Source organism: Pteropus medius, unplaced genomic scaffold, assembly GCF_902729225.1.
Source record: "Pteropus medius unplaced genomic scaffold, Ma_sr-lr_union100, whole genome shotgun sequence".
NCBI classification, from domain to species: Eukaryota; Metazoa; Chordata; class Mammalia; order Chiroptera; family Pteropodidae; genus Pteropus; species Pteropus medius.
The window spans coordinates 7,662,620-7,683,509 of record NW_024355008.1 but is presented as its reverse complement, the minus strand read 5'-3'; the positions used below and the strand labels follow the sequence as shown (position 1 = coordinate 7,683,509).

The window sequence follows — 20,890 nt, the reverse complement described above, 5'->3', positions numbered from 1 at the left end:
AGGTGATCAGAAAAGTTAGTAAAGACAAAATTGGAATATCTGATGTCTTCAAAACCAGCGCTGATTTATTGTGCCCCGTCCTAGTTCAAATGTATAACTGTAACTGTTTGTCCTTGTCATTTTAGGAAATTTTTAAAAAGTCTCTTTCATATATTTGTTTATACACACAAACATGATATATACATGTGGATAACTGATAGCTGCAGATTTAAGGAAAAAATGGAAATAAATATAGTACTATAAATGGAATTTTTTCCTTTGCTGAATGCAACTGGCAAGAATAATACTAAAGATGCCAACTGACAATGATACTCATAGAAATTGTTCATTGCTGCTTTCTCTGACCTGACAATGATTTGTTTATATTTCTATTATTGTATTCCATGGTATTAAAGTTAGTTGTTTACAGGTCTGGCTTTATTGTTAGATATTATGAAATCTTCATATGTACTCTATGGCTGTTAACATGGCACTTGGTATATCATAGATGCTCAATAAATGAATAAAGGAATAAAATATTCAGAAACTCAATTTATATAGGCTAGAATTAAAAATATATAAAATTTGGACCTTTGAAGATTGGGATTATTGATAGGTTAGAGATTGTGGAAGGCATTATTCAGAGAAAGCATAAGCAAGCAGTAATTTTGATTAGAATTAACTTACATAGAAAGGTGTATATTGTTTCCTGTTAATAGGTTAATATGTCTTCTATCACATTCTCTCAGGTAAATAATAGGTACTTTAAAAAACTTTCTCGACTTGGGTTATCATCTGATTGAACCATATGAAAATACTGATATTCATTTCTTTTTGAACTAGAAAATGGCAATTTCAGTGGTTCAACTGAAACATTACCTCTTATGAAATATAAAGAGTGACTACACACATGAATCACATTATATCTTCATTAGAATCCAAAAAAATAGGCATCAGAGAATATATCACCTATGTAATAGGTAAATTACATAGAAGTTACATATTTATAGATAATTATACATTTAAATATGCCAAAACAAATCCTAGAACACTGTTTTTGAGATATCTAATTCTAATTAATGAAAAATAGAAAAATTTTCCTATAAGAAGAAGAATTTGGCTAGCAGTATTTTCCTTTCTTAATATTAAATGTTGATTTTTATATTTCGTTAACCTGTCAGGTATAGATTTTTAAAATAAGTTTTCAGAAATAAACCCAAATACTTTGATGTATTTTTAATATGGGAAATACATGTTGTTAATCTTGATGGAGAAATGATTGTTCAGTACTTATTGTTAAGACCATTGATTAGATTTTGGAAATAAGAATAAAGCCGGAACTCTTCTTATTAATACTATCAAAATAAAGTCCAGATTGATCAAAGGTATAAATGTAAAAAATGAAACTATAGGAGTACTAACAGACCAGAGGGGCGTGAGATATGTTGTGTCGTGTTAAAGCTAGGGTCTGTGCAAAAAAATGTTTCTAAATCAGTGTAACAAGAATTATAACAGACCTGAATAGCTAAGATTATAAGTTATAAACTAGGAAAATATCTTTAACACAGGTTAAGCCATGCACTAATTTTCTTAATATACAGAAGGGCCAAGGGCAATAATAGATATTTCCTTGAAAAAGGAAATACTAACCAATTAAAACATGAAACTGTGTTCAACTACTCTCATGTGAAAGAAATGCAATTAAAACAAGAATGAGATATTTTCACTTAAATGATTAACGTTTGTTTACCATATTGGTGAACATATATAAATGGGTCAGTGTTCTTGGGAGTGTAGATTACAGTAACATTTTAGAAGTTGGTTTTGTCAACATCTACCAAAACAATAAAATGTACAAAGTTGTTGACCCAGCTATTATATACTTGTACAGATTTATTCTGATATGCATAATGATAAATGTGCAATGATGATCTTTGCGATGTTGTCTAGTAAAAAACTAGAAACAACCTCAGTGTTCAGCCATAGGTGGTTAGTTAAATTAATACTGTGGTACTGCTGTTATATAGAATACCTGCAGGTGATAAAAAGAGAGAGAGAAAGAGAAAGATGTATAGGTACTTAAATGTGATACAGTAGTAAGTGAAGAAATACGTTGGATAACAGTATTATCCCATTTGTGTAAATTTATTCTTTAAATTTGGAGATAAATGTTTTTTCTTCACATAGAAAGTTTCAAAAAGATCACATGAACCATTTGACTACGGAAGAGGGGTGAAGAAGGACAAGATCTGATGCAGAGGAGATCCTTAATAGTTAGATTATACCTTTTTGTCCTACTAAAATGTTTTATTTTGTTTTTAACTCTCATATTAAGATTTATTATTTTAGACCAACATACCCAGTGGAAGAATTAGAAGAAGAAACTGTTCCAGAAGATGATGCAGAATTAACATTAAATAAAGTAGATGAAGAATTTGTGGTATGTGTGTTACTGAACTTACTTTTCATTTTCACCTTTGGATTCCTTTTCCTTCTCTTAATTCCCCCAGTCTTCCATTTTCTGAAATATATTTTATTTCATTTTTCTAGAGAAGAAAAGCTTTTAAATAGGTACTAAGTTCAGTTGTTTCAACCTTTGGTTAAGTTAATGCTCATGTTCTCTAATGATTGAGATCTTGATTTCAGCAGTGGTTCTTAAACTATAGACAGGAAGTAGTAGACCACTAATTATATGAGTAAACATTTTTTTATCAACCATTCATGATCTTAAATAGGCCATAAATATTAAAGAATTTAGAACAGAACATTAGAATTTAAGATTAATACATTCTACTTTATAAGAACACCATTTTTCAGGAACTCCATTATGCTTCTAAAATTAAGATGAGTACTAATTTTAGAACTTTAAAATATTAAATGCAAGAACTTTAAAAATACTTGTAAATGCTAACATTATTTAAATTGTTTGGCAGCATCTGGGCTTTTTCCCATTCCTAACATCCTGTCCACAGTGTGAAGCTAAATGATCAAGTCTCTATAACAGATTCGACTAGTAAAATGGTGGAAACAAAGAGCTCTTACAAAGAACCAGAGATGGATTAGCTCTGTGTTTTTAGGAAGTGTAGATATCACCTGAAATTAAAATGGCAGGAAAAAAACCATAGTGTATTTTACTCTCATAAACCAGTTAAATTTTCCAGGTGATTTTAAAAATTATAATAAGTATATTCTATATTTCAGCTTAAAGTAATTTGTTAAGCTACCATATGCAACAAAGATATTAATCACTGCATTATTTTATAGCAAATGCCGGAAATACTCATTAAAGAACTTAGACTATATCCAAATAGTAGAATATGATGTATTCATTAAAAATTGTTTTTTAAAGAATTATCTGTAAGAAGTACAAACTTCAGTGATAAGCCACAAGAATGTAATGTATGTATAGGGAATATAGTCAATAATATAATAACTATGTATGGTGACTTGATTACTAGACTTATAGTGATCACTTCATAAGGTATATAAATGTCGAATTACTGTGTTGTACACCTGAAACTAATATAATATTGTATGTCAACTATAATGAAAAATAAATTTAAAAACCCTACTCCTCCCCCCCAAGAATAGATACATACAGTCAAATTAATTACTGGGTTTTGCAGTCATATGAAATAAAATACTCTTCACTGCATGGCTATACCACAAACTGAATAACTGAATATACATTTTTTAAATAAATAGAGACTATTTAATTGAAAAAAATTGTTTACAGAGAAATGTTAGTGACATGGGGATAACATACTATATGCATAAACTCAACTGTAAAATTTGCCAAAAAAAATCAATATACTAACATATATGGGTAGAAGAATTATGAATAATTTTTTCTATGCTTTGTATTTTCAAAATATTTAACATGTTTTATCAGCAATATAAATATTTTAAATACATGTAAAAAAGGAAACTGCTATTAACAGGAAAAAAGACCATTGTAAAGCTAATCAATTTAAAATATATCTTTTTTAGTGTGATATATTATAAAAATTAAAGTAAAAACATATTCATTCATTCGACATGTGCTTATTAAGCACTTGTTTTATAGCAGACACTGGGCAAGCCCCAGATGATACTGCATGTACAAAAGCACTGAGGCAAGAAGCTTAGCATGATCAAGGAACTGAGAGAAAACCTTTGTGGCCAGATCTCCTCAGTGAGGAGGCGGGTGGCTTAAGATAAACTGGGAAAATATCATTTGAACAGGTCATTATCATTTGGAGCATTTTTAGGAGTTTAGACTGTATTCTTTGTGTAATAGAGCTTTCCATTCAGGCTTAGAAAATTTATGACCTCACATATTCTCATTGTTCACCTCATTTATTTTACTCAGATATATTTCTCATCTTCTTAATAACTGTTTATTAGTTATTAGTTTATTGACAGATACCTGGTCCTAGAGCATCGGCATTTAGCTTTAAAGAAGTATAACTCAAAGCTGCCAGTTCAGAAAAAACATGAAAATCTGCTAGTCAGAAAAATAACTCTATGAGGGCAGAACCAATTTTGTTCCCTTTTTTTTTTTTGTATCTCTAGTTTATTATGCAATGTCTGGTACATTGCTGCATAACTTAGAAATTATAGCTAATTTTTTTTTTCCTGAGAACTCTTTAAATTTCAAAGCAGCATTATTAGGTGTGTAAATTAGAGAAACAAACTAGAAAGCAGCATCATTGCACATTTCTTCCCAGCGGTGAAGTAAAGACCTTCTAGTGTCATAAGATCAAACTCAAGGCCTTCCTCAAAGGGTTGCTTCTTTCTTACTGTCATCATATTATTCTAAGGGGTCCTCTCTTACTGCTTCCATTCCTCTGGCTAAGGAGAACAGCATCAGTGCTAAGAAGCCTTTGAATGGTGAGATAATTATTTAATTTTGTTGCCAGAGTTTGTGGCGTGGCGCAAGGTTAGTAAAGATCATTTCTGATAGTAAAGTTCTATAGTCATCTAGAAACTAGAAACCTTCAGTTGTAGACTGGCCAAATCTCAATAGGACACACTGATAAGTGTTTAAAAAAAAAAAGAATATATATATATATATATATATATATATATATGTTGGTCGACACAGAATAGTCTCGCTGTATTTAACTGGCAATGAGAGAAGTAAGAAGATGCATATTAGGCAAAGAAATAATAGGAAATTGTTGAGTGCCTTCTAAATTACTGAGATTAGCATCCTCTATTTCAAAACTTTTTTCTAAGTCTGTGCATATTCGAATTCTTTTTGAATGCCCTCTCAATAATGTTTAGTAACTTAAATCCTTTTCCTAATACCTAGATATTAAAGCTTTTTGCCTATAAGTGTTCAGTACACTACAATCAACAAGTATTTATTGATGACCTATGTAAACAGTACTGATTAGATTATTGTAAAAGCATTATAAACTTGTCTTTTCTCCCATGGGCATTGAGTCATTGCCATTTCAATCATTTACTGTTGTTAAGTAGACCATCATTAGTGCAAACAGAATAGACTGAGCTGCTTTTCAAAGGTGCATGTCTGCATATGTGCTTAAGATTTAAGGTGTAAACAGATCAGTTTTGTCTACACCTTTATGCCTGCTTCACTGTCCCCAAGCCCAAAGTAAATGTCACTTGAATGTATGGAATTTGCATTTATGTTATTTTATATTTTACTAAAAATCTTTCCAGTTCCCCAGAGATTAGCATAGTTCTCACATCTTACTTTGGTGGCCTCACTTCCAGAGTTTCCTAGTAGATCTAGGATGGAGCCTTAGAATTTGCATTCTGACAAGCTCCCAGGTGGTATTTATGCTGCTGGTCTCAGAACCACCTTTTGAGAACCACTGCCTTACATACTTTAAAATTCTTGAAGATAAAGATTATCTTTGAAATCTACCACTGCTGCTTTCGTACAGCTCTACATGTGAAAGTGTCCACCAAACAACACCTACTTGCTTTTTTTTTTCTTTATGAGACTTGAGGACCAAGCTTCATTAGTGTTATTGCCATATCCTTTAAGCTTGGGATATTTTTGTTAAATTTGTTTCACCCACTGTTACTTGTCACCACAAAGACATTTGAAGAGAAAGGGGAGCTAATATTTTGTCCTGCATGCTTACAGAACCTGCTCAGATTCCATATTTACTGTATACTGGGGAAGGGATTACCTTTCAAAGGGTCACTTCTGACCTTTCCTCCCATACTAATTAGTCCAGAGTTCAGGACCAACTTGGTTGGAATCTACCTGAACTATCCATTTAGACACTTAAGATCTAAGATACAAGGTTAATATCTTAAATATGTATTTTGTATCTTAAATAGATTTAAAATTTCATATCTTTAAATAGAGTTAGGGACCATGGGCCAAGCAGTACTGGTAACTTAACTTATTATTTACTTATTAAATTTGAGCATATAGGAGATGAAATGTCAAAAATATGCATTAATGTGATTGGTCCCTGGAGCAGGTGAGAGTATTCTGTGTAAACCTATCATTTCGTCCATTTTAGTCATGTTACTCAAAATTTCCATTGAGTTTTTCCATTATCTGTCTATTTCAGATATGTTACTTGAGACTGTTTCTTGTTCTGTTCTTCATTTGTTTATCCCTAGTTCTGCAGTAGTGGCACCCTTTCTTCTTTTTTTCTTCAGTGACTGTAAAAAAAGGCCAATTTTAAATAGCACCATTGAAACGTCAAAAACCACATGAGCTGCTAATAATTTTGTATACATTAACTAGGCTTTTGAATACCCTTTCTTGCATTAGTCTTTATATTGGGCTTAATATATATGTGAGAGTCACAAATACATTTTTTAAATTATAACTTTATGATTATTAACTTTGAAATGCTTTTATTTTCCTAAGGAAGAAGAGACAGACAATGAAGAAAACTTTATTGATCTCAACGTTTTAAAGGCCCAGACCTATCGCTTGGTAAGTTACATGATATATACATAAGACAAGCAATCAGTACACATGTTGTGTTGGAAATTGAAACAAGTAGAAACCATTGTTGGCCAATGTTTAGTACGTCATTTGAAAAGTGGCTCTCAAAATTGTTTTTCTACATATAAAATAATAGCAAATACAAAAATCCAGAGGGACATCTTCCTGTCTGGAAAATCAACACAGTGCTTCTCATATAAACTGAAAATAATTTATTTGCTTTATGTCATTTTTTTTTTATTATGGAAGCACATATATTATTTGATTTCAAGTTATTTTTCATTATAACGGGACAGTATTGAATGGTCTTGATCAAAAGAAAATGGAAATTAAATGGTATTTCTTTGAAATAAAATGGATTATATTAAGACTGTATATGGATAGGTAGACATTGCTTAAGTCAACTTTTGCTGTTTTAATTAGGAAACCTATTCTTTAAAAGAGAGCCCACTGAATGAGATATTTTAAAAGTACATATTGAATTTTTGTATTTTCTTGTATGTATGTTATATTTCAATCAGGTGATACCTATTGCATGCTCAAAAAAGTACATGTGGAACATCATATTATTATTTGTTCTTTATATAATTTTTTTGTCTAAATTTTACAAACAAGTTTGGATATAGTTTTGGGTTTATATCATGAAGGCTTCCTTGGCCACCCCACCCAGGATGATCTCTTCATTTATCATTTACTGCCTTAATATTATTAGCATTAGTTATTATTATTAATGATATGTGTGTGTTTTCTGGCCAAGTTGAGCTGTAATATAACATTATGATGTAGCTAACTTGCCTGAGAATGTGTGTTGACTCTAATACTTTTAATACTAGGTGTCTGATCTTGGGAAGATCTCCAACTTCTTGTGCCTATCTTCCTCATCTGTAAAATGAGGATAAATAAAAATATCACCTTTTTCATAGGATTTTTAAAGATTAAAAGAGTTACTACATTAAAATATTTATAACAATTTCTGGCACATAGAAAATGCTCAATAAGTGTTAGCAAAAACCAAAACCATATTTTCCCCCCATATTACCACTCTCAAATCTGATATCAAGGATAACTATCATTTTTTTATATTCTCTATAGTATAACACAAAAAAATACTGAATAAATAATTCTTGAATGAATATATTTTTTATTGCTCAATTCAAAATTATATCAGAATAATGTGTTAACATTTAAATCCAAAGAAATTCTAGTTGTGACAATACATTTGCAGATAACTATAGTTTTCAAAGTACTTTAAAACACATCTTTTACTGACCTTGTGAGGTATTTGAGTAGATGTTATCTCTGTTTTACAGATTGAAAAACTGAAATTTCTAACCTTGGGACAATTAATCTTTTTAAAAAGCTGATAAATTACAGCAGCTAAATTTGAACTCAGTTTCTCCTACCTCTCAAGTCTATTTTTTTTTTCCTTTACCTCATAATAGTTCAGGGTAGGTATGGTTTGATTCCTGCCTTAAGCAAGGACACAATGGTGCTTGGTGTACCTGTATGTGTTGAATGATGATGACAACAAAGTTCTAAAGTATGAGGAAGAAAACGTAGAGATTCGTAGTTATTTTCAGAAATAAACTGTCATTTTTGTTATTCATTCTTATATTGGTGATGTAAATGGAGGCCTGTAAAGCCTACCTGGGATTCCCTCTGGACCAAGTAGTTTGAGTATTCAGAAGGAGCAAAGTATCTAATTTGCCTCTACCACTACTCTTCCCTATCGATCCTGATTTCAGTTTTTCACCCTCAATTAAGATTATTAAGGAAGGGTTTTCTTCTTACCTGTGCCTTTATAAAATATGTAAGTATTAGGTCCTTTGGATAAAGATTATATAATGTATTCCCTTTCAAGTTAAGACTATGTATGGTTGCATTTTCACAAGAGGAGGAAGTCTGAGCACCAGGTGTTTGTGGATGATCAGCCATGAAGTACTAATGAGGCAGAAAACCCTTTCATATTTTAAAAAATCTGGCAAGCTTATGATGTTGCCCATAAAGCCATCTGCCTGAGACAGCTGTATCTGACTATAGCTTATGATGGCTCCGGCTGCTCTTTCCCTAAGACAGAATTGCTATGGAGGTTAGTAACATAGATTTAAGATTTTATATTTCATGCAGCAGGTGGACTCACTATGGAGAAGAAATATTAGTAAAGTTGAATGTGATGAATTCTTCACTAGAACAAAAATGATATATACTATCTATGAAATTGGTATACTAAATGTATATGTGACTATGCCAGCCCAGCAATGTATGGATTATAGCAATCCCTCTCTACCTGTGGTTTTGAAACAGATCCTTCTCTAGTCATTCTCTGTCCCCTCATTCTGCTTTATTTTTCTTCACATACTCTGGCATTGTATTAATTTCTGATTTGTTTATTGTCTATCTGAACCACTAGAATGCAAACTCCTCCAGACTGACAGCTTTTTTCAGTTTTTTACCTGTGCCTGGTATATAGGAAGTGCTCAATATTGAAAAATATTGAATGAATACATGCATGAATGAATGCCATTTTATATTTTTTAATTTTATAGGCAAATTTAATCTTTATGGAGAAAAATACTTCTCAACAATAATTGTTTCTTCTACGTACCTTCTACTTGTATTCCTTTCTTTCATTTAATGAAAGTACAGTCTAGGCCCTGAAAAGTGTGCTCTTAAGTATCATGATAATTCTAGAAAATGGGTATACACAAGCTTTCTCCTGAGATTTGTGGTAAGTGGAGCAAGAGAAAACCTAAATGAAAAAGACATATATTACAAATTGTGTTCTTTGGAAGTGGGCACTGAGACAGAGTTTGGGGTACAAGAGGTTTATTATGAAAGGAAGTGGAAAGAAAGGATTGGGGCAAGAGAAAAGTCTATCTGTGATTCAGGACTGACAAAGCTTTGGCCAGCCTGGTGAAGGGCTCTGGAGCAACTGTTGGCCTGCTTTGCTCAGTAGCCGGAGGCAGGCTGCCCAGGGAAGGACATAGCCCCAGGCAAAGTGACTGCACGTGAGGCAGAGCCTGAGGGAGCTGACAGCAGGAAGCTCTTTGCTGGCCACATTTCCTACAGTTGAGCAGCACACCTTTCCTTGAAAGGTGGCCTGATGATCCATCTTCCTATCACAACATATTTGAAGCCTGTAACTGCCAGTTTGAGAAATGGCCACTGTGTGGACATTGGCTAACTTTGAAATGTCTACCTAATAGGATTATGACACAACAGTATTGTTTCATGAACATTGAAAACAGTATTCTAAGAAAATGGTTCCTCCCATCAAAAATGAATGCTTACAATGATGAAATTGGTTTGTTTTAGAAGCAGGTGTTTTTCAGAACATGTATTTACTTTGAAGTTTAAAAAATATGTTTAAAGCCATTATTTCGTGTGCTTTCCCCCTCTAATTCTCTTACCCCAATTATGGTTTTGCCAAATGTCCTTTTCAAGAAGATAACTCCTATGATTAATGAAGAATTGCTCTGTCCTCCAAAGTTTCATTTGCAGGTGTGTTTTTTGGAATTCGGATAGAGCTTTTCTTAGAAGGAAAAAAATTTTGGATGGATATTAGGCTTTAAGGCCCACAAAGTTTTACAGTCTCTCTGTCCCTCTGATTCCCGGATGTTTTTGGAATCTGAAATTTAGCTAAAGCCTCCCTGAGAATGATCATGGGGGAGGACACTGGTGCTATATTCAAGTTCTGACAGTTGGGCAGGGCCCGTGATAGTTACGGGTGTAGTAATTCAGAGATGTGAGGGGTGGGAGCAGGGAAGGAAGTCTCTGGTGGCAGGGTGTTAGGGGGGTGTTCTGATCGTTTCTATTTCTAATCTGAATATGTCAGTTGGAAACTGCATGTTCCTGGTAGTGACACTGTAATTAAGAGTGGTCTTTGTAGCTCCCCTTCCATTCTGAAGCTCAGTAGAATCACAGCAACAGTGTTCTGGCAGCATAATGCAAATGTGTCATTCTCCTCCCCCAGTGAAAAAAAGATGGAAGGGAAGCTGCGCGCTCTCTAAATTCTATTTTTAAATGCCCATCACTTCATTTCAAAACATTTTTTTAAACATGCCATAGATACCATTCTTCCTTGAGATGCTAAATTTGAGGTTTTAGAAACCAACTCCTGAGTTAGACAGCATAAAACCAACTATCTCAAAAGATTTAAACACAATTGGTTTTTAATTACTTAGCAAAAATTCATCGTACCAAGATGAGAGAATTTTTAGCTTAAAAAGCAAAAGCTGTAAGGAAGTGAAAATCTGGGCTTAGAATAAAAACTTCATTTCAGTTTTAAAGTATGATCGTGGTAAGTCTGCAATATTGTAATCAAAAGGGAAGAAGATGCATCTACTTTGGTTAATATCTTAAATATTTTAAATTTTCTTTATTTTACGTATAATTTATGGTTCTTAACAAAATGTCCTTTCTGAGTAATATAGGGGGAAAAATACTGTTCTATAGCATAACTTGCCCCATAAGTTACCACTGGTTCCTGCTTGAAGAAAAGTTTTTTTTTCCTTCTTTCTTAAAATATTTGAATGTTAGTCCTACTATCTGTGTTGTGACTGTGAGAAGTCTGTTTCACAGGAGAAATCATTAAAATGCCATGTGTTTAAGTGTGATGAAATATAATATGACTGAATAAATGTTTTTATTTCTTTGGTAACTAGCACCACCTCATCAGTTTTACACCTGGAGGTGAATAGGAAATGTAGGTCAGAGGAAAAAGCCGTACTCCTCACTGCTCAGAGGAGGCTCACATAGTTCTTGCTGGATATAAAAGAGTTTTGCTTGATCTTTAGTGTAGTTTTGAATCTATGCTTGAAATAGGAAAGATCCTTATTTTCATCCTGGTTTTATTGGGGGCCCAGCAAGAAGTAGGTTAAGGACTTTTCAAAGTCTCTTCCAAATCTGAGCCCATACCTTCAAGATAGATGCAGTGGAAATAGCAGCTATAGAGCAATCCTGACTATAACTCCAGGCATATACCCATAGTGACTTAACCTGTGATTGACTCTGCTTTCTTATCTATAAAATGGCAACACAATTCTTCCCAGGTTGTTTTGAGATTAATATAACCTAAGTTGTGGACAGCACCTAGTATGATGCTGGCATAGATTATGCATTTCTTATTTTATATAATGTTTCACCTTTCCTAGAGGTTGGGATTAGTTACCAACATTATGTGCTGTAGGAGAATAGAAAAAGCCCCAATATCTCAATACGAATCAGTTTCTAGATTGCCATGAGTATTTTTTAGTAAGAAGCTTATATAGGATATAAGTTATCAACTATCTTGCATTTTGATGTAAATTAGGAATGCCTGTTGATGTCATAGTTTTATTTTCATCATCTGTCACATGATTTATTATTGAAGGCCCACTAGACTAAATCTGCTGTCACATAAGGCCTCCTACAGAAATGACTAAGGGGAATTTGAGGAAAAGTAATACAAAGATTTTTTTTTCCAGCAATCATTTGAGAGCTGCCATTTTATAAATGAATAGTTATATTTTCTAAATCAACACTAATAGCAGATATTTATTACATAATTCAGCATATTAGTTGAGTACCTAAAATGTGTAGTTTTTTCAGTCCCCTATAAATCTATAATCTTTAAAGCCACCCAGTCCTATCACTACTCACTTCTAGCAGTGTTAGTGCTTTGAATATCTGACTCATGATTCATTTTCATCCAGAACATCTAGTCAGTCACTGAGACCTTTGGATGCAATCTTTGAAATATCTCTTCTATTCATCCCTTCCACTGTCTTTCAAAGTCAGGTCCTCTTCACTTCTATCTGGATTATGGAACACTAATATTCCAAATGGTTTTTGGTCCTTATCCTTTAATTCCACCCCTACCCTTTTTCAAAATATTTTTCACCATACTTCTCTATCTTACCAAAACATGACTGTTATCAAGTCATTCTGACTTCAGTAACTGATGTCTTTTCAATGTCTTCAGGGTCATTTATATAGATTATAAAACAGTAAGTTTTTGGTCTGACTTTCAAGACCCTTAGCAATTTGACAACTAGTCCACATAGCCAAATCTTATTTTCTTCTGCTGGAATAAATTTATTCCAGGTAAATGAGTCTTTTCATAGGTTTCCAAACACCTCACAAGCATATTTGCTCCCATCCTATCCCACCCATCCTTCCTCTTCTCTGTCTCTTATTTGAAATGCCTTCTCATCATCTCTCTGCTAGACTCATAAATGTTCAAGGTTCAACTCATATTTAACCTCCTAAGTGACATCTTCTTTTATCACTCCAACTCCATGTAATACTATGATCCACAAATTTATGACCCATAAATCTTAATAAAACATAATTAGAATGCTATTTTATGAGTATCTCTACTATTTTATTCCCTGTCCCTGGAATAGAACAGTACCTGAGCTAGATAAAGATCCGTTGGATAAATAATGTCATTGTATCTTGCTTTTGATTGTTCTTTACCTGCCCTCTGGCTTAGAGGACAGTATTCACACTCCTCAGCCTAGCTTCTAAGGTCTGTCACAATGTACTCAATGCTGTTTTTTGTTCCTCAGTGTTCACCTTTCTAAGCCCCTGGTCACTCTTCTCATGATCTTCACTATGTTTGTTTGTTTGTTTGTTTGTTTGTTTGTTTATTTAGTATTTTGACTTATGATGCTTCTCACTATAAACACGTGGCGTGTCTCTTTTCTGCCTATTTACATTCCATACATCTTTGTAGGGTTAATTTAAACCTCACATCACCATTAAAACACACTTCTGTCTATTCACACATCTAAAGCATTTACCACCTGTACTTGCTAGTTTTGGGAAGTTAATCAAACTTATAATTTTACCTGCTTTTATTGAAAACACTTGATTCTTTCCAAAAGTGAAATAAATTTGTAAAGTTTTTAAATGAAAGCACAGAAAAGTACAAAGAGAAATGTGAAAATTTCCTCAGATCTCAGCATCCAGATATAAACATTTTATCCCTTTATGCATAATTCCTCTGAGGTTATGCAAGATGCTAATATTTGGTGAGTCTGGATGAATGGTATGTGGGAATTTTTTGTGCTATTTGTGTAATTTTGAGTCTGAAAAAAATTACACACCAAAATAGGTTAATGAAGCAGTGCAGAATTCATAAAAGAATCCAAATAATCCAAACATGTAGTAATAGTATACAAAGCAGTGCAAATAAGTGGGGGGAAACTGTAATATTCAGTTTAGTGGTGATGGGATAACAGGCTATCCATTTGGAAAAAAAAGATTTCAGACCCATCCTCTCTACATGTACACCGTACTGTGGTGTTTCTCAAGACAACTTAGTTCCCTTTTCCTTGACTCTTAAGACTACAAAATGAATCTTGACAGTTAATAGGACTTCCATGTCTCTCTCAGGTATATGAATTGAGCTCCTCAAATGTACTTGGGCACTGGGATATCCATGAAGTTGCCATCTCAAAGAAAAGAAGCCTTATAAAAATTCAAGCCTTAAAGAATTAAATTTATTTTGCATAATCTACAACAGCAAGATGTCTATGGTAGTTTCTTCATACATACTTCTTGGAGTACTTTCTTTTGGTTTTATTTTGAGAAAAGTAAATAACCAGAGATGATTTTACCTTAGCACTTAGGGTACATTCAAGTAGCTAAAGTAGTAGGAAAGGCAGGTTTTGATATATTAAACAGAAATAATATTGGAAGTTAAATTCACATTCAGAAATAATTTCAGATTTCTTATTGGAAAATTAAATTCATTTTGTGTGAATTTGGGGCTTTCTTTTTCCTTTTTTTATTTTTTATTTTTTTGCTTTATGGGAGCATATTATTCAAATCTCAGTTCACATAAGTAAAGATAAAATTTCTTTTGACAATGTTAAAATTGAACTTAAACTATTATGAACTTCATATATTTAAAGACAGGCTACCGTCTATTTCTTTTGATAGATTTTAGGCAAGGTTTAATTTACTTATTCAGAACAAATGTGAAAATACTTTTAATATGGTATTAAACATTTTTCTTCATAGTAATAGTGTTAAATCATGTAAAACCTAATTTGAAAAGATAATAGTGAATCAAACTCATGATTTATGCTGCTTTAATCATGAAGAAGAATTGACTTGTAGAGACATGAAAAGATTTAACTCTCTGCCTTAAAGATAACCTGTTAAAGTCATTGAATTTTGAGGGAATGCTCTTCTTGATTGAAATAACTTGTTATTTATCCCTCTGTCTAGCTTTTCTTTTATTGATATATGGTAAAGAAAGAGGAACACTAGATGCCCTTAGGAGAAACCCGTTTAATTCATGGTAATACCATATGTTTTATAGTTGGTACTTAGCTTCTTGGCCACCTGTCCTATCTTGAACAAAGCATCAGATGAGGAAAAATGAAAAAAAAGGTCTCTGAGCAAACAAAATAAGTATAACTTCTTTGATTTTTTAAAATTTTAATGAAGAGTCCTAACCTCATCCCACCCTCTCCCGAGCTCTTACTCCCCCTCGGCACCTCCCCCGCCCCACTCCCATATTCTTACTTTACCTAAATTGTAACAAGCAGTTTAGGAGGAGGAAGAGATATAACAGGCAGTCAAGGAGACATCCCAAGGTGATCCCTGGCATCTTGATAACAAGAGAAGCTACAGGAACACTTTAAAAACAGACATAGGAATGCAAAAAATTACAGCTATCTGGGATCATTTAGTGTGGGATCAGTCATATCCAGATTCTCAGTCTTGAGGGCATTGTTGTATTTTAGAATAATGCAATAAGAGACATCAAGAAAAGATTATGTTATGGTCAGTAAATGTCAGCCTTTACCAGGACCCAGGATCCAGTCTGACAGTGGTGCCTCATCCTCCTGAGAGGCAGAGATTTTGTCTTGGTAATTGAAGACTCAGGCACCTCCACTTGCTCTGTTTCATCACTAGTTCAGTGTTGAGATTCTTCTGGCCCTCCCTCATTTCCCATTTTCACCTGAAAGCCTGTGAATTCAGTTTCTGCTCAGGCCCTTGGCCTAAGTTCCCTTGGCCAGACTCCCATCGGACTTGTGATTTCCCTGTAACTTCCAACTTGGGGTCTCCATTCTCAAGTAAATGTCTTTTTATGGATGCCTGAGCCTTGAGCTTCACTCTTGGATCTGCCCATGCGGCCATATATGTTTACTAGGCAAGGTGTTGATCAAGGTAAGTTTTGTAGTAATTGAGTTTTAGAAACACTGTCATATATGTGTACACACACACACACACACACACACACACACACACACACACACACACACACACACACACAACATAGTATTTCTTCACATGCTTAATCATTCCATTAATACTACCTGGGAAAAGAGATTACTTACCAAAACAGGACTCTAAGCAGGCTAATAATACTGCATGTTTTATCCTTGGACTGACTTTGGTGGTTTACCCCACTATTTGATCCCAAGGTTGTTATGGAATGGTTTAGACTGTCATCTTCACTTCTTCCTTTGGCAGTTTTAGGGTCAGTTATCATCAGTTTCTTTTTCTCAGGACCAATTATTACCCCTATTAACTAGCCTCAGACTCTTCTTAATAGCCTGTAAACTCGTTGCAGGCATGGATTAAATCCTTTTATCTTTCCACATCCAGCACAGTGCCTAGATTCTTACCTTGCTTGTTGTGGTAGCTTAACAAATGGCTTATTGGTAAATTAATTAATTATAAATGAGACTTCTGGATAGCCTGTGTCTTATTGAGCTTCTAATTGTTTCTTCAGCAGCATGAACTGGAAAATGCAACTTCCCAAGAGCTATACTTTATCTTAGTTAATGTTGTTTCAGAAAGGGACTTTATCATGATGATATAAAATTTTGATTAAATGGAAACAACAGTTTATTTCTCTTTTACTAATAGTTCCATATAAAATAGCATTTGTTAAAAGGAGAAACAATTGGAAGGGAAAGGTTTTCTCAAAGTATTATAGCCAAGGCATGGTATAGAGTTTTTAAATGATTTATATGTCCTACGTAGGGCTTATTCAGTTAATGTATCCAGTTATTAGGCATTAGGAATTTTTGAGTGAGGAACAAGGTTATGAAATAGATGTGCAAACGTGGAAGTAGAAAGAGACTGTGTAGTTTAAATAAGTTAATGCTGCTCTACCAAGCTTAATGTTCTCTTTTTTGCCCTTTTTCCATTTAGTAACCGGGCCATTTCATTCAGTGTATTAATTATGGCTTAGGAGTGAGTGAAAACTTTTGAGCTGCTACACTAAAACGTTTTAGGACATTGAGAATAGGAGTTAGCAAATCATTACTTAAGAGAACAAAATAATAAACTAAGAAGGATAAATGCAACTTACTAAAGGACCTAATATAAAAACAAATAGTAGCTTATGCACTGGGATATCTTAATGCAGTGTTTGATCTCCAGGTACCTACTCTTAGATTCTGAGTCACATTCAAACAGGGCCACTGCTAATCCATTGCCCTTGTGAAAATATTTTTTTAAAAAATGCTATTCCTTGAGTAAAATTTTTGAATACATTATGCACAACTTGAACAGGTCTATGTTCAGACTCCCAAATGTCAGGGCTCATACCCATGGTAGTGCATACATCCTCCCATTCCACCCCTATCCCCATAAGTCTACCCTGCTTGGTATAGAAAATGAGCCAATCAGAATTGAACATCCTGGAGCCCAAGACAGGTACTAGGATGTGCCAGTGAATTGCAGTTACCTGGCTCCTCCAAGTATGCGCATTTTATGGATGCCAATGTAGAGTTATCTGACATAAGCTTTCCCCATGGCTTTAGGTTTCAACTGGGACACCCAGTATCTCTTCTTCTGCCATCACATACATTCTGATACAACTTCACACATGTCTGCTTTGTGAATACAGTAGCCTCTCCCTAGCTATGGTGCTCTTATGCTACCCTGGATTCAATTTACATAGACACACATAGCATTCTATTAAGTACACAAAATAATACAATGTTTCTATATTTAAATAAGCACTGTAAGGTTTAAAATAGAATCTTGAGCATTTTTACTTAAGAGTTTCCACATTTTACTTTTCTTAAATTAATGCTTATATTTTAAAACTCTGGTTGTTTAAATAAAATGTAACTGAATAAATTCAGACTACATATTATAAAATGTAAAAGTATGTGTTAGTTACCCATCCTCTAGTTGTGTGGTTAAACTACATAGCCCCCTGAATTTCTGAACAAAAAGTAATATATGTTGCTTATAATGTTCCTAGTCTGTTCAGAACTCGTTAATATGAGCTAAAAGATAGGAGAGAGAGGCTTTCTTATGTCAGCAATGCCCAAAAGACTCAGTGGGGAGTGAGTTCAAAGACCCTAAAGACCCCAGGCTCCAAGCAAAATACAAATCCCAATACAAATCCTGTACTTAGTGTTAGACTAGATTGGAAAGACTTCCCTAATGAGCTTTCACTTAAGAAATGTCTGTTAGTGACAGAAATTCACACTGAGAATATAATTTCACCATGAGATTGTTTGTATAGTCTTTTATTCTTAAATTTTGTATTATGGAATATTTCAAACATATACAAAATTAGAGAGAATATGATAATAAATCCTTATGCAACATTACTCAGTTTCAACAGCTAACATTTTGTCAGTCATGTTTCCTCTAAAACCTCCCTCCTTTCTTCGGCCCGTAGTTTTAAAGCAAATTTCAGACATCCTGTCAGTTCACCTGTAAATATTTCAGCATTTAGCTCTAATTTATAAGGCCTATTTTTAAACATAATCACTATGATATTATCATACCTATATAATATAATTCCTTATAATACTCTTACATTCATATTTCCCTGATTGCCTCAAAAAAGTGACTTTTTACAGATCGTTTGTTCAAATTAGAACCCATGTAAAGTTCATACATTGTGTGTGGGTGTCTATGTCTCTTGGGTTTCTTTTTTTATATTAATTTTTATATTTTCTCTTACATTTTCTTGTAATTTATCAAGGGAGCTTGAAAAGAAAAATTGCTACCAAAATTAATATGTTAGAATTTGCCCTTAAATCATTAATTTATTCATTCTTTACATTTTCAGACTCCTATATAATGCTAAAATGTGAAGGTCTGAGAAAATGGGGCGGAGGGAGTTTCCTTTTTTACTCTAAAACAGGCATGAATTGATTTTATTATTCAACAGCAGAAACCAAATGCAGAAATTTGGTCCTACTCTATTTGAGTTCAAATGGTCTGTATTTAATCACATTTTTAAGCTACATTATAGTTTGACCTACCTAAAATATCACTTTAATTATGAATACAAAATCTATGAATAATGAACCCTTTGCTTCTGGCATCTTGTCTTTTTTGTCTTTCAGATTTGGAGTTTGTATTTCAGTATAGTGAATTCAAACTAAGGCAATGTTTTCTTACCAAACATGTATGTTTGTATCTCTTCTGCTATTGCAAGTTAACATACATAAATGGCTTGTCCGTTGATAGTACTTCTCGTTTTCACTCTGATATCTCAAAAACATTATTCTTTGTAAATATAGTTGAATCATATATTTGCTTCTTTTTTAAAATACTTATTTTGCTGTTCTACCAGGTTGGTGCATTGTTTTCTTTCAACATAAATAGGACAGAAGAGAGTTTCTTCTGCCACTATAATTTTAACACTACCATGCTTGATATAAATTGTGTAGGGCTGCTAAAATGCCTCAAAATTTTACCACTTCTTTTTTTAAACTCAATCTTGTGATATCTTTCCTTTCTTAGGATATGAACGAGTCTGCCAAACAAGAAGATATTTTAGAATCCACAACAGATGCTGCGGAATGGAGTCTAGAAGTGGAACGTGTACTACCACAACTGAAAGTCACGATTAGGACCGACAATAAGGTAGAGAGGAAAGAACATATTTTGTGCAAATAGATTTTTATAAGGCAATTTCAGAGTCAAGGGTACTCCCATTATACCAGTCATTTAAGAAGGGTGTTGTGATCCAGTTTCCAGTGCTTTGTCTTTTTAGAGATTCAGTAAATTGTCATTGAGTGCATAGACAATGTAATATGGTCCAAAAAGCAACACTAGATCTTAGGCGAATCGTGACAGAAATTGGAATTCCAGGACTGTATACCAACCGAGTAGCGTTAGAAGATAGAATTCTGCTGAATGGCAAAACAGAAGACATCTAAAAGTTGCTTTATATAATCTATTCAGTGCATATGATTAAAAGTTAAATATTAAGAAAATAATCAAATTATATACAATAAGATTTAGAAATTAGGCCAAATGAACTGGCCCTTTTAATCAGGTTCTGTTTCCTTTTTACCTACAATTTATTAGTAAGAACTTTACAAATATATGGCTAGACAGTACTATTCTCATTAGGACTATAATACAGTAATCTTTACAAAAGGAGATAGAAAGACATCTAGAAATTAAAGAAATTAAAGGATTTTCATCCTTGGATGCTGGGAACAAGCCTCAGCATTATGGAGCAGGGTTCCAGGAAAGCATATCACTGGAAAGGTGGTCCTATATCTACCCCCAGAGTAGAAGCCCTTCAACAATAGCTGTTTTCAGAGTGCCCTGGAAGCCAATTCATTCTTAGAGTCCCTGGGTTTGGGCTTGTAGAACTGTATCCTAGAGACAGTAAGAAGTAGCTAGACTCCTAGGGCAGTCCTAGAACAGGATAAGGACAGTAGAGGTCTTACTAGACTGAACAGCTGTCGAACAAACTTTATCTAAAGTAAATGGGCAAATCCTGTAGCATGTATACCATATATTTACCCAATCATTATGGAAGACAGCTATTATTTGCTACACTGGGGGTGAATTCATTGTTTCCATATCTCTTATTTATAAATACATATTAATAAGAATTTCTTCAGTGATTAGATAGATTTCTGCTGTAAGTCATAATTTGCAAAAATGTATTTTTTCTAAAAATCTCATTTCTCATTCTTTAGTTTTATCAAGACAGTCTCTTCATAAAATTAAAAATCACTATTATTGTGATTCTAGTTCGAA

At 33.5% G+C, this 20,890-nt stretch overlaps 1 protein-coding gene across 1 annotated transcript in view; it reads left to right on the top strand.

Annotated features, from left to right (window-relative positions):
• Positions 1 to 20,890, top strand: part of IFT57 (intraflagellar transport 57) — a 48,997-nt gene that overhangs the window by 3,850 nt on the left and 24,257 nt on the right. The window contains exons 4-6 of the mRNA XM_039856951.1: positions 2,329 to 2,419; positions 6,827 to 6,895; positions 19,634 to 19,756. Of these exons, the coding sequence (XP_039712885.1) occupies positions 2,329 to 2,419; positions 6,827 to 6,895; positions 19,634 to 19,756 (283 nt within the window). The remainder of the gene's footprint in view (positions 1 to 2,328; positions 2,420 to 6,826; positions 6,896 to 19,633; positions 19,757 to 20,890) is intronic.